The 16,087-nt window shown below is 35.0% G+C and overlaps 1 protein-coding gene across 1 annotated transcript; it reads left to right on the forward strand.

Moving 5' to 3' along the window:
• Positions 1-6,182: 6,182 nt before the first annotated feature.
• Positions 6,183-14,891, forward strand: LOC107195096 (paramyosin-like). The gene is made up of 5 exons (XM_015584910.1): positions 6,183-6,436; positions 9,234-9,481; positions 10,649-10,756; positions 11,069-11,244; positions 14,574-14,891. The coding sequence occupies exons 1-5, from the start codon at positions 6,183-6,185 to the stop codon at positions 14,889-14,891; spliced, it is 1,104 nt and encodes a 367-aa protein (XP_015440396.1).
• Positions 14,892-16,087: the final 1,196 nt, after the last annotated feature.

Genomic DNA, 16,087 nt, shown 5'->3' on the forward strand with positions numbered 1-16,087 from the left:
AAGAAGCATTGGATGATAGGTCTATTCTGTACCTAGTCGGTGGTGAAACGTCCTGAAAAAATAATCTCGATTAACAAGGTAGCAATCGATCCGATCCAAGTTCTCGTAGCCCCAGTCACCGGTCACTGTCATCGTCGTTCATAACCTGCGAACACTGTTGCGCGACAATTCGCTGCATTATTATGCCAAAACTGAACAAGTACCTGGTAACGTCAATCATCGCAGATATTAGGGAGTGTGTGTGGGTGGCGAACGAGATATATTCTTGGGTCGGCGATATCGAACATCTGTCATGGAAATTCCCAACGAAGACCGCGAAGGACATAAATGCCATGGAACTTGTGAAGGAACATAACGGCACCGCCGGGGAGTTCTATATTCTTCTCTTGGAGCTGGCATACGACAGGTTGTTTAACCCTTTTTCGATCGCGCCGCCGTGTGTTTGCATAAATTTTCCTGAAGACACGGAACAACGGTCCGTTCCGCAAACCCTTCCATGAAAACATTTTATCGAAATGGCACGCTGGCTGCTGTGAATGCAGAAAATATTCAATTAGGCGCGCGAATGTTACGCAACCAAAGGAACGGTCGTCAAAGGAAATCGTAACGTAGACTGATTTTCGTTTTACCCCTTTGCATAAACACTTGTACTGCTCAAATGTTTGAGTATACGCGATGAGAAATGTAGACTAAAAATATTGTCGCCGATATTTTTTGGACAGTTCCCTTTGGTATTAGTTGTAGTTATAAATAATTCACTAGTACTCGACGACATTAGTCTCACAATTAGTGAAACTCAAAGATATACACTAATTTACAGTGTGCTTTTTTGCATTCATAATGTTTTTTTCAATATCCTACACCATTTTTATTCAATGAGTGGCCGGGAAGATATTTTTAAGGTAAAATGTACCGATTCGAAATTGAAAAAAATGGTGCGTTACTTATTGGTATACATAATAACAAAAATTAATACTTTGGGACACCCTGTATATGCCTGTAATGATCAAAACAAAATGTCTTCATGGATGTAGCCAGGCGGCTGGGGCGGCACTTGCACCCCTTGGGGGAAGAAAGTGGCCTTTGCTGTAACCTAGTGGGAAAAAGTTGGATTTTGCTCGTTCCCCACACTCTCCTCTTCCGAGGAGAGAAATAATTCTATGAAGTTTACCTGAAGATAAATTTTGCCCCCCCCCCCACCAAGTGATAATCTAGTTAGCTACGCTTAGGCACATCTACACGATAATTCAGTATGACAATTACATTCCACATGAACACAGCGCTGTTATAATGTCTTCAGAACCGTAACTTGTGGTGTTATCAGTTAAAACAACGCATCGAATCATTCATAAAAGATTCAAAAGTGGTGGCAATGGGACAGAGTTAACAGCAAAATATGGTGTTGGGAAAGCTACGATCAATGGGATCAAAAATAGGGAACGTAAAATGAAAAAATTTTTTATAACACGCCCATTCTTTGTTCATTTTTATCATAATGCTTAAGATATTCATGAAATCTTTCTTTTTAATTAAATCTTTCACACGATAAAAGTTGTCGTTCTATCGTCCAAAAATTCTATTACCCGAACACATTTGCCTGCCTATTAGTTCCGATAATTGAGGTTGTACTGTACTCTATTTCTTTGATCTATGCAGGTTAATTTATAACACGTGGCAAATCTTTCAATGGCAAAGGTGCTTTGTTCGATTTTTTTCCCGAGTGATAATCGTGTTTACAACCCAGTAGTGTGCAATTTCCTTCCTTCCCACCTTTTGTCGAAATTCGAAAAAAGAATCCTCAAGCGTGCCATTCTTGAGGAAATTACTTTCGGAGAAAAAGGAGGTATCGTGTATAGCATTAAATTTTTATTTTTTTTTCATCTTGCTTGAAATGTATCACACAGTTATTTATTTGTTAGTAATAAGAATCGCTAGAGTGAAAGCAAGTAGCGCTTCATTTTTAAAACATCATCTCTTCGACTATATCTCCAGTGACCTATTTCAGTAGCGCTAACTGCTTCTCATCGAAATGGCACCTGCACACTCTTCTCCGAGGTTGTTTTAGCCACAATTTCCGTCCTTTTAGCAAGGGACCTTCAGTAAACCGAAAATGTTTCGTTGTCCGGTTTTGGATTTCGTTCGTTCCGTTCGTCACAATGTTAAACTTTGCAGTTTTTAGGGGATTTCACTAGAATTCGCTAGCAATTTTTTCTTTTTACCACATTTGGTTCTTCAGGATGAAGAACTTTGTATGTAAATATTTCCTGTTTCCCTGTATATCTTGAATACTATAATAGACATGAAGGAATTGTTACAATGAAAAAATAGCATTTTATGCTCTATAAAACTGTGTAAGGAGAGTGTTAAAAATTTGTTTATTTATTACTGTAACAACAAATTATTAATTATTAATTATTAATTGTTTAATTAGTGTAAGAACAAATTTTTAACAGTTTTATTGCGCAGCTTTGTACAACATAAAATACAATGAAAATTTTTATTTTAACAATTTTATTATATGTCCTACGTGTAGTTTTCAGGATAGGCAGGGACATAGGGAAACACTCATTAACCTTTATGAGGTGTTTTCGCGTTGAATAACCAAAAAGTCGGAATTGAAAAAAATTGAATGACACTTTTATTAAGGTCCCCTACAAATCTGCGACGTTTAAAAAAATTCGGAATTTTCGAATTACCGAAAATCTCTGTACTTATTAGACGAACACAACTTAAGTTATTATATTTGTCTCCGGGTTTCTATTAATTTCGAAGTATCTGTATCAGAATAATATTAGACAAATAATATTAAAACCGAAGTATCTGGCTATGAATGAAGTTTATTCCACTGGAATTCGCAGAGTGCAATTCGTTCTACGATTGATAGTAGAGTTCATGGACAAGTATCCTTCTGTGGATGATCTCTTCAAAGAAGTAACTTGCGTCAATCGATCGAGTCAGATATCGTTAGCCAGTCTGCTGCGACTTGTCTGGGATCGCCTGAAAACTATGCCCGATTCGATTTCCCGTCACCTGGTGAGTAAATGTATATTTTGAAACGATTACGTAACAGAATACTTTTTTCCTCGGGTGATTGTAAACTGATTTACCAAAATTATGGTAGTATTTACTATTACGTTACTTTTAACGATAACAATTGTTTTTGAGATAACCATAACTTTTGTAACGAAAGAAATATTATTAAATATTTGATTTTCGCATAGAAATTTGATTTGAAATTACTGAAAGTTTATGACATGTTTTATATTACAAATTTTCAAAAATTTGCCGGATATAATGCATAATCTCAAATAATTGAATAGTGATTTTTAAATGAAATCAGCGTCAAGCCGATTTAGAGAACAAAAAAATTAAAGATTTAAAGAAGCAAGATTAAAGGTAGTCATGCATTATCAAATTAAATAAATAATTACTTTTACACGTTGAGTGCTAAAGTAACGCCCATGAGAAGTCCACAAGGTAAAAGCAATTCTTTTAATGATACAACTGCTTGTAAATCAAGATTTCTCAGAGTGGGTACCTATCTATTCTTTCAACTTTATTGAATTGCATAGACTATCACAGAATTTGTTTCATACAGTTATTAATGCTGAGACTTTCGGGTGTAACCTGTGTCCTGGTGGAATTATTTTCCCAACGCTTTTGGCAATCATTACAGCCAGCTTCATCAGGGGATCGAATGTCACACTGATACTGGCGTGTACCGCGTGGTGCTCCACTATTATATTGGAACTTGTTCATGTTCCTGTTCATTGCATACCAATCAAAAGAAATTTTTAATTGGTCAGCAAATCTCTGATTAAGAAATGTTTCATTCGGTATCCTCCTATGAAGATTAATTGTGAATTGGAAACCAAAAAATTGTGTCACCTGTATATGGGTAACATAGCGATCAAAGTGTTAAAAGTTAGATGAAAGTGATTATTTTATTATATATTTGTTATAAATTCGTGGTGATTAATACGCTTGTAAATTGCGCGTGCATAGTTTAGAATCACTTTTTATAAAAAAATTCCATAGATTAACGTGATCAACAAGGTGGGCGTTCTTATAGCAAGTGAAGTTTCGAAATCGTTTAAAACAGGGAGAAAACTGTTAATGAAAAGATTAATCCTGTGAAAGAAGTTGAAGTTAACTTTGGTAAACTTGGCTTTATACGGGGAAGTTGACATGGCTGTAGAACGAAGTTACGCTAATTACAAAACGCTTCCATGGCGCCCAGGCAAATTAAGTCTCGAACTATGCCACCTAAGAAATTCTCTTTGTAACGCTTGACACACGACTGGAATCCCTTGTGGCCGCTTTTGATAGAATTCACAAATCCCATGCAGCCTTGTTAATTAATTTCCAATACCATAGAGTCATACATTTTTTCGATAACCTGTATTCGTAATACGAACTAGCGTACAATGAAATTCTGAATAATGGAGCAAGTATATTTGGAATAAGTCGATCTGTAACTGCATTGATAACAGTAATAATAATTAACAAATACTAGGTAATGATTCATTAATTGTAATCGATATATGTCAATTAAAAACAGATAGATATTGTGTTCGCATTTTTACGCGATTTTATTATTACTTTATGAAACGAATTCTGTATACATGAGACAAACTGTTTTACATTAGTCAATGTTAAAATAATGTAAAAAATTTCTGTTTGATTTTAATATTTGGAAATATCTACACCAAAGTTTATCCTATCTCGACAGACCTTTCCACTAATTAATTGACATTCTACATACTGTTCCTCACAGAAGCATTTGCCCGTCTCATTCTTAAAACAAATTTTACATACGTAATCGACGTTGAAGTTAATGACGATGCATTCAATTGAGAAATTATACATGTAGTAGTTTAATTAAAAAGGTATTATTGTTAGTGCGAGTAATGAAAAAGTGTGTACAAAGGTATCCACCCAAATCAACATTTATTTTAAACAAATTTATTTACAGTAGACTAATACTTGATCAGATAATCTCGCGAGTCATTTGTTTATTTAGTGAAAGCTTTAATTTGTTCAGCATAGACTAAGTCAGGTTTTTATGAAATTTGATGTGTGCGTTTTTTGCTACTTTCAGAGTTAATTATACTTTGTGAGGTGATCTGTATATAATTTCTCAGTTGGAAACATCCGAATTTAGAATGTATTAATCAATTTTCATACTGCATAAATAATTACTCTTCATTCCGTAGAAGTACACCATCTTGTAGGTGAATTTACTATAAACTAAAAGAACAGGTGAATTTGACATTTTTTTCTGCGGTGATTATTGGTTAAAATAGTGCAATCTTTTTAAAGGATGATAGGCAACATTTTAACTTTTGTTTCATATACTGGTTATTGTTTAAAATTAACAAATGGCAGAGTTATACAGCATTGTCTACCTTCATGTCTGGCAAGATATTGTCAGCAGGCACTCAACAGATGTCCGAAACTATTCATCCGATTAACTTAAAATTTGGGCGAATTATTTTTTAATTTATTTTAACAAATGAGGACGTGACAGGTTTATTGGAAAAAAAATCTTTTACACTGAAAAATATCAATTTTGAAATTTCACAAAAATGTAACTAATTAAGATATCAAAAAAATCGTACGCTACATCGTAGATCATTTTATAAAGATAATGTGTCAAAATTTGAAGTTAATCGAATGAATAACTTCGATGATCTGCTGGATGCTAGCTGACAGTACCCTACCAGGCATGACGGTAAACAATGTCGTATACCTCGGCCATTTCGTAACTTTAATAATAACTAATGTATGAAAATAAAGTTAAATTGTTGCCCAAGGTTCCTTAAAATGATCGAAATATTTTACACAATAATTACTTCACAAAAGAATGTCAAATCTACCTATTATTTTAGGTTTATAAGGCGGTATATCCATTAATTGAATACTTAAAATTTGCTATACGTATGGAATGGGCGGATATTTAAAGTGAGTTATTGTACAAGGAACGCCAGAGAAACGTTGAAATCGAGTAACGTGTAGGATATACATATAGTATTGAAAACGTAAAGATGAAGCGATAAGGCGAAGTGTGAATATTGGGAGATAAACAGTCGAACATACGAGGGGATGGGGAAAGTGCGAAATGAGAGAAAAAGGGCGGAAAAATGACGTGCACGGGATTCTGAAATCGTGCGTGTGACAGCATGAACGTAAACATTTCTTTCCCGACCGGAGGGAGCTCCCGAAAAATAGCGGCGCGTCAACAGGTGAAGGATAGAGAGGATGAAAAGTCACGGAATTGCTCCACGCACAAAGTGTCCCGAAGTTCTCAAGCAGAGACCAGCATGAACTATTGCGAGAGCTGTACGCTAGCTGGCGAGGCTGTCCTCCAAGCGATAAACGCACTCGAGCGAGTGTTCACCGAGAACAAATTAATTTCCGCCGCTGTTACAGAAAGGTATATACACACATGCATACGTAGGATGTATTTGAACTGTAGGTCTACTTGAAACAAATAGATACATCGTGGTTGCTGAGAGAAGCCAAAATTGTCATTCACTCTTCTGAAAGTTTCAATTCATACGTGTTAGCAATTAGCGTTTAAAACTTCAATTCCCAGTTTGTTACATCTCAATCACACCGAAGCACGCATGCGTTACAACTTTATGAAAAGTGAATGAAAAGTGACGACAATGTAATTGCTATTTAAAAATAATAAATAATTTATTTCGTCTGCGTATAAAGTATCTTGTACGAGTGAAGTTTTTTTGATCAATGATCATGCATTATTCAAATAAATGTTTGATGCATAAATAACGAAAAAAATTCTGAAAGATAGGACGAAAACAATATATAATATTTAGTAGATTACGATTCCTATTTTATGTGTATAATGCAAACATCCTTTATATTTTTTATCTTCTTCAAGCAAAGGCAAATATTAATAAATCGTAGTGATAAGAATTAATTAAATTGTGTTATTTACGTCTCTTTTCTCGATAATATCATTAGAAAGTCTTTTTTATTTTGAAATACTTGTTATTCTGGCAAAAGTAAATAGTATTTTTATTGGTGGAGATGACGATATTGATGTACTGTAACTACTGAATATTTTTTTATGGTTGGATATTTTTCTAAACTTTATAATATATACAATAACATTAGTATAATAACTAATTCTCTTTCTAGGTAGTAAACGTGAATAAGAAATTATTAATAACGGATAAGAACTTCTCACACGAGTAATGAACAATTGGATTAATTAAAATTAATGAGAATTACTTTATTGAAATTATATTCAACACTGTTTTTATAAACTTCAATGCATTTTCGTTTCAATTAGTTATCGTATAATCAATGTTTGAAATAATTTGTATAATACAGGGTGAAAAGTGCACACTTAAAAAGGTATAGCTCAATCAAGGAAGACTATGACCACTAATTCTAAGATATATTAGTAATAGTAGAGAAACAAAAAAAACAGTGCCAGAATTAGCAGGATTGTTCAATATTATTCGTGGTTTAGAATTTCAGCCAATAATGCAACATAATATAGGAAGGGAGGAACTCCATAGACCATCTAAACCTATCATACAATTTCCTATGTACACTCCCGCTCATAAATATTAGGACACTTGTTGAATATACAGTAAGTGTTACAAGGCATCGAGAAATTGTTGAAATTCTAAAAGAAATATCGTTTAGGGAATACTAAAGCTCGATGGGGAACGCTTATGCTACTTTGAAGTAACAAACGTGGCTTTAAGTATGTTGGATAAATAAATGATTGTTGATATGAATATAGTATATTTATATAACATTTATTAACTAAATATGATTAATCCTGTATGATAAAGATATGGTTGAGGATACATATGTACATGTATACAGGGTGAGGCACGTAACTTGATTAGCTCGAATAACTTCAAAATGATGCGTTGTATAGAGAATTATTTCTACAGACGTTACATGGTATCAAGGAGGACATCATGTGACTCCTTCATAAGTAGAGACGTTCAGGAGATTTGAAACTCAACTTTGTTTTTTTAAATGGAATGCCCTATCTTTTTTACGGCAGTTCGAAAGAGTATTAATTTCCAAGTAAAAAAGTATTAAAGATTGTCTGTCCGAATGTTAATAATTAACGAGATATTAAGAAAAGTTTGATCCTAATGTCAGAGAGTGATTCGTGTAGTCGACGGTGTTTATCTGATAATGATTATCGACATGTCACGTACTCTTACTTCAATGCTGTAGTCCACGATGTCCCTGAAAAAAAATTGTTTATGTTGACCATTTTAATCTTTATCAAGCATTTTATAGTAGATGCTCAAAATGGTGCCTGTTCTCCCAAATTACTGTATTCGTGTTAACGGAAACCATTCTGAGTATCTAATATAAAATACTTGATAAAGATTAAAATATTCAACATTAATAATTTTAGCCCTTATTGATCTTATTGCACCTTATGTATCAGCAATTCTATCACGGACATTGTAGACGACAACATTGAAGTAAGAGCACTTGATTTGTTGATAAACATTATCAGATAAACACCGTCGTCTTCGCGAATCACTCGCTGACATTAGGATCAAACTTTTCTTAATACCTCGTTAATTATTAACATTAGGACAGACAATCTTTAATACTTTTTTATTTGGAAATTAATGTTCTTTCGAACTGTTGTAAAAAAGGAATGGCATTCCATTTAAAAAAAAAACAAAGTCGACCTTCAAATTTCCTAAACGCCTCTACCTTACGCTCTCTCTAAGAGGAGTCATGTACACCACATAATGTCCCCCTTGCTACCATATAACATCTGTAGAAATAGTTTTCTAAAGAACGCTTTGTATAGAAGTTATTTTAGGTGATCAAGTTATGTGCCTCAGCCTGTAATCTATAAAACTTGTAAACTAATTACGATTAATACTTCGTCTTCTGACTTCTTAAACGTCTTATATCTTGTCTTTACGCGTTTACGGCCAATCGTACACTTCGCTCATCATCCATTACGCACAGTTCGTCCACCACAAATGTATGATTTTCACGAAGCGTGACGTTTTCTTCATACAGATCAGGTGCCTCAATACTTATGAGCGATAGTGTATAGGCACTGTATTTTCATTCTAGTCTGGAAAAAATACGTTCTGAATCCGAAATGTCCAATATTCCAGCTTTTATGTCTGAATATATAGACATCATAGTAAAATTTCACTTTTTCTGATTTTCGATAAAAGTCAGGGTTTTCCGCGCAGGGACAAATCCCGCGAAGATATTTACGAAAGGACCCAATGGGCCGTGATGAGCAGACTGACAAAAGGCATAGAGACGGATGTTGGAACAGCTTTGGCGAGTATGCGGGAGTGCAATCTGAAAACAGAAGCCACTAGACAACACCACGAGGAGGCGATTCGAGATCTGCGGGCTGGCTTGACGCGACAAGAGAAACGGACGGACGCTTTGCAGGCGAAAAACTCCGAACTGGAGGACGCACTAGAAACTGGCAGGTTTCCTGGCGTGGTTATTCCTTTCTGAGAGCTGTCCATCACCATCGCGACGGCATCCCGATTCATTCTTACCCTTTTCTTTCATCTTCCACCATCATCCTCTTCTCTTTACTCTTCTAGGGTTACTTTTCCTCTTCGCTTTCTCTTCCATGCTTTTAATAGCTTGAATCGTGACCGACTGTTCCGTGACGGAACTTTCTTTATCGATCAAACCTTAAAGAGCTCGGGGACTTGGTTGGAAACTCCCGTCGCACCGGTGGTAGGTATGAAGTTTCGGGTTAAGCAAATCGATACATAACGTCGGCTCGAGTGGAACGTACATATGGGAACGATCGCGGTCAAACAACGGGCGGGAAATTCGACTGAGAAATTTTTATCCGCGAGCCGTAGCCACCGTTGCCCGTGAGTTTGGCAGATGTGACTTGTAATCGATGGGGTACGATTTATGAATGTCCGGCTAACAGATAGTCGATGGACGGGGATGCTATGGTTCGATCGGCCTGTCGTTCTTTTGTCTCTTTTGCCGTGGAACACGGGGATATATTGCGAAAGTGTATTAAGCGAGGAACAAAGGTATTCGCATAATAATAATGTGACACTCGATCCATATGGGTCGCTTTTCTTTTTGAAATGTTAGGATATCACTTTCCTTTATTTCTAGATGTTTAGTGTTTTCCAATTTAATAAATTCAAAAGTATCGATGAACGCTAATAAGCTTTTTTGATGCTTTTAAGACTCCATACTTATTTATTTTTATTGGGTGAACAGTTTTATAAATATTCTCAGAGTAAAACAGTGTTTCTTTTTAATCGCTAATAGAAGTATACCACTTTTAAAAATAATACACTGTCAAAAACGTGAGCAATACTAAATTATTATAATCATATTATATAACATTTCATACACTCAGTGTTGCCAATGTGTTTCATCCTGTGATCAGATATCAATTCATAGTTTTTTTTTTAAATTATAAGTAAGCTAAACTTCAAATCCATAAGAGTTACAAATATTTGAACAGTACTATATTATGTATAAAATTAACATGTTTTTTACATTAATGATTTATTTTTACAAGCTTTTACAACTTTCTGGTAAAGAATCCGAAGATGCATTATATTCTCAACGAATCGAGTATTTATTTAGTTCACATATTGATTTACAGTGAACGAGGAGCTTGAAAGGACGAACGAAGAGAACATTACTCGAAACCGCGAAAACGAAGAACTGGAACGGACCCTAGAATCTACACGTAAACTGGTAGTGCTTCTGAGTAAGCAAACGAACATTTAAAAAAGAAATAAATGAAAGTTAAACTTCCCTTGCACTAAAATTAATTTGATCTCTTTTTTTGTTTTCTTTTTCATTGTACATTTATTATTTCTATTGTGCAGTAAACGCATTGCTGTTATTATTATTATTATTCTTACTATTATTATTATACTTCGTATCAGAGTAATCATTCCTTCACTAAAGTGCGAAATTTTCACATGGAACCATGCAAGACGCGTTACACACGATAGAGGCAAGTGGGAGTCGAAGACCCTACAATCAAAATGACCTTATCTTCGGACGTTCGTTGCAGCAGACGGAAATAACATTTTGCAAAGTCAGACCGGTACGCTGGCCGAGAGCAAATTGGAACTGGAGAAGACCGTGATCAGACTTCGAAAGGAAGCCGTCGACACCCGTGATGCGTACCTCGAGACAGAACGACGTTTCCAAATGCTCCTCGACGAAACGAGGAAGGAAAACGATTCGGTGAGTTCATCTTGCATCCGTGTAAAATGTCCGGCTACGATTTCTCATATTGCAAGGCAAATTGTACGAATAGACACTTCCATTGTTGGTAAATTCAGAAGAAACGATATGAATTATGCAATCTCCTTAATTATTTAGACTTGTCAGGCGGTAGTTATTACAATATAGTGTCGATTAACAAAACTTTGACAAGTTCAAACACTGATTGTCGTACCACAGATCGAGTCACAAATGTTACATAAAAGAATTATTTAGGCGAGAAAAATTTTAGGCGAGTTTGAAGTAAATATAATAAATCCTCGATGAGTATTCGAAGGCTCCTCGGCATTGAACCTTAAATATTTCCTTAACTAATAGCTATATGCGGTTGAAACAATATTGACTTCATAATTCTAAACTCTATCTGTGGTCAAGTTTATTAAAAAGTCAGTGTTACACATGGGGACCTCTCCTTGTAAGTGCCGAGAAGCTTTCAAACACTCATCGAGGATTTACTGTAGTGCAACGTTTTAATTCAACTATTGCATCTACTACCTGTCATAGCTTAAAAACCATGGAAGGAGAACAAAATGGGATGGTATAAAGGTGAAATAATTGTCTTTGTAGGAATTAATTAGTAATTGTACACATCAAATTTGCCAGTACATGCCAAACCTTGCGGTGTAACATCAAAATAGCCGTTGTAAGCAAATCACTGTGGACCGAATGGCGTCGAGATTATAATAGTTGTTATAGATTTCCTGGAGATCTCCTACGATTTGAAGGTGTTCAAACAATTAAACCACTTAGAGCCAACAGAACTTTAAAATCTCTTCTATTTTTTGAAATTATTTTATAGAGACAATGAATTTGATTCCTGATTAATATGCAATTATTTTGTAAATAATATTCTTAAGCTTTCAGAAACTGCAAATCTGTAAAATGTTTTAAGTTATATTACTATCACGTTTTGACGGTTTAACCCTTGTGCGGGCAACCAAAATATTCACGGTTATAACATGTATAACATGTATAACACTATGTTGATAAACATAGATAATTTTACTTTCATACTTCTCCGAAACTCTTAATTTTCCCTTCCTATAATATACCAAGTGCTGTTTTAGACAAGAACATAAAAAATTGTGAAAGGAAATTTAGAAATGGGTACCCGGGTATGTGAATATTCTTCCAATTTTTATTTCGCTTGATACGTCACATATTTGCGCTGAAGCAGAATAACAAATACACACACACACACACACATTGCCGTTCATAAGTGTTAGTATATGTACATCTCTTCTGTAAGAAGAAAATATGACATTTCAAAGAAATTACATACCCCGTGCCACCTACTACCTTATATTAGTAATAATTCAGTATCTTCTAAACAATATTTATTTTCGATCTTCAGTAATTTTGCAATGCCTTGTTATATTTACGTCACATTCGACAAATGACTCAATACGTAGGAATGGGACTGTATGCTAGTAATATAAGAGACTGAATCTACAGAAAGAAGAATGTGCACAGATCTAAAACTTTTATATTTGAGATTGATTTTGTTGATCCTAGTTACTTAGATCAAACAAACGAAATTGGCAGAAATATTATCTGAATCAATAATACAGTTGGAGTCACTGTCGGTCTAGACAACTTAATTTACCCAAGACCCATCCGCGCATTCGTTTTACCTATTTGCTCCACCTGGCCGATGATTAATTAAAGGAATTAACTAGCTGCTCCGAACAGCGTGTTAACGATGCACCGACGATAGAAATTACCTGGTGTTTAAGCTATCGCTTCTATGTACGAGCGATCGTGGCCTCATGAATTAACACGCTACCCGATTAAATTAACTTATGCGAATTCAGGTGAATTTACGATCGTCCGCTATCGGCAATTATTGAAAACGTTGTATCCGGAATGAACAACTGATTCCACTTGTAAGGCAGGTGGAATTTCTATACTGAATCAACTCGAAGGGGTGAGGTATTTCATACCCTTAAAGTATTGTTAAGGTGTCAATCTACATTGACGGCCGAAAAAGTTAAGATACTCTTAGGGACATTTTCCTCAGTAAATACAATATGTACCTAAATGCACCTTTTAGTTTTTATTATAGAAAATGGTGTATTGGATGTTCAGCAGTCAAAGTAGAAAAATGGATTCAGAACTGTATGTTCAAACTGTAGAGTTGGACTTTGCATTAAATATTTTACACTCCTACTGTTCATATTATAACGAACAACCCTGTCCTGTCAAGCGGTTGCCTTTGTTAATCATTTTGTAAGACATTTTAGTAAACAAACTTATTTCTTAGCTTGTTATAATTTTTTCTGTCATCACTAACAATGAGACCTATTGGGACACATTATCCCATTGCAAAGGACTAATAGGGCTGTATATCCCATTTTTAAAAGTAGGTCCAATCTATTTCGTTTTTTAACATTCGGGTGTATTGTAGCCCATAATATTGTAATAAGTTCATCGTTAAAAAAAACCGTCTTAAGAGGGTTAAACACTTCTCATGAAAAAATTATTAAAAGAAAGAAGATATTTAATGTGTTCTTTTGTACTGCACAATAACATATACAGAATACAAATTTAAAGAAAAATTGATAAGAGTAGGAACTTACCACATAGACCATGTTACGTTTCCCCAGTAGAGAGTCGCCGAGTTAATTGTTCAATTTCTTTCACCTGGGGATGTATTGTAAGTTTTCAATAGCTGCGAGAACTTTCAGAGGCATACGCATGGGAATAGTGTAAATCGACTTAACTCGACGTGGGCCGCAGTTCTAACATATGAGGTTGCTTACCTTTAGAAACTTTCTGGTTCTCTGTGTGGCTTCAAAAACTGGAAAGTTTTCTGCCGTGTAGACAAAACCTCATCAATTTCTTTCATCTATTCCTTGTCGACACTAACGTTGGTTCTTGAGATTGTTCATGGTGTTATTATAACGTTGTAACTTTGTTTCCGAACCACGAAATTACGTATGAAATTTGTTCAACAAAAATTGATCAGCTATTCAACAAGCCATTCTGAATAAAAAGTATGACACATACTATGGATCTGTTTCACTTCATTACCGAGAAAAACATTTTCTATGCAACGGGTGGCGTTAAATTAGTGGATTAATACTTTCTTGAACCACATGTTATAGAAAGAAAACAAGCAGATATCGGATTTATTTCATTTCAAATATGTATTTCTAGCATGTGAACGAGAATTGTAGTTGCAGCAAGCAAAAACCTTGTTTTTCAATTATAGTAATTAATTATCAGTAATTAATTATTGAGCATCTTACGTATAAAATTAGAGAAATATTCTGTAACATTTTTCTCAGTTGAAGGAGGAACATAAAAGGGAAGTCGGAAAACTGCAACAAGAGATCGAGGTGCTGCGTATGACGATGGAAAATCAAAAAGATGCTGAGAAGATGAAGAATATCAATGATAATAATTCTTGCAAGGCCTTCAAAGGGAAAGAAATGGATCCTATTGCGGACATGTCGCAACAATTAATAACGAATCGTGAAAAAATAGAAGTGCTTACAAGGCAGAATGAGCGGCTATCGAAAACATTGCTCCGATTAAAAGAGTATCGTATGTTGGGTCAGACAGACTCAGTCGAGCCCAAAAACGGAACTCATTCAGAGAAATGAATTTTTCATGTCCATATTTCCTTTCTCTTAATAAGTTTGCCTGACGGCGTACAAATTCTGTTACGCTATCATCATTTCATTTATTTGACTTCCTCTCATTTGATTCCCTTCTTTGGCCGTATTATCGAATTAAGTTTATTTTCCAAAAATGACAATATCCAGACCCGAACAGAACTAATTAAACAGTATAAAAATTAATTTCCTAGTGTCATTGCAATTTAGCATCTAATAAAGGTATTGTTGTTGCTTTAATTACTAAGAAGAAAAATAATATCTCAATTGTAAAACCTACGATTCAATTTTCTTTTTACTAATAATATTAATAAGAATTTACATTTAAGCAACAACTGACCAAAATGATTGCGTTGAATATACGTATACTCTTGTGTAGGGTAAAACTATAAATGAACAGTTTGTCCCTAATTGAAATGAAATTTCACTATTGAAACGAAACATTAGTATAAGTCTACAAATGAATAAAAACACTAATGAAAAGGTACAAATCTCTAAGTAGAAAAAAGTGGAGAAATCATAAACCACCTGATCGTACGTGATTGGTGGAATCACCGATCCGGAACATGTACCCAAGCGTGACAAGGCGAATATATCCTCCGAATCTTCGAAGATGCACCATTCGAATCTCTGTATTCACAGCGACAACATGGAGTACTTCAGATCCTTCCTTCGTGTAATTGGATTGCTCGAACCTGCAAAAGTGGATTTCATTTCAGATCTTCCACCCGAGGTATCGCAATTAATTCTAGGTAAGTTGGATCCTAAATCTCTAGTGTGTGCTATGCAGGTGTCAAGAAGCTGGTCGAATGTCTGCAGGTCTGACAAAAACCTAAGACGAACGGCCACGCATCATAAGAAACGTTTCGAACCGCGAATGAGAGATTTCCTCGGTCCCGCGCAGTCTGGACAGGTGAGGATGGAAATCCATAGAAAACATCCAAAACCTGTTCAGGCACAGAGAATTATAGCATATATAGCTCATGCTAGGTATAAAGCAGACACCATGTTCGGAAAAGTCCCACGTTATGGGACGCCACCAAAATGGGTTCAGGCGAGATCCAATGTAGCTATAAGATCATCTAGATGTATTAGAATGTAATTTAATAAATTTTTATGAGTAGCTTATGAACATTTTATAATTACAGCAATTAAATATATTTTTATATAACGAATATTACTCT

This window comes from Dufourea novaeangliae, unplaced genomic scaffold (assembly GCF_001272555.1).
Source record: "Dufourea novaeangliae isolate 0120121106 unplaced genomic scaffold, ASM127255v1 scaffold2, whole genome shotgun sequence".
Classification (NCBI taxonomy): domain Eukaryota; kingdom Metazoa; phylum Arthropoda; class Insecta; order Hymenoptera; family Halictidae; genus Dufourea; species Dufourea novaeangliae.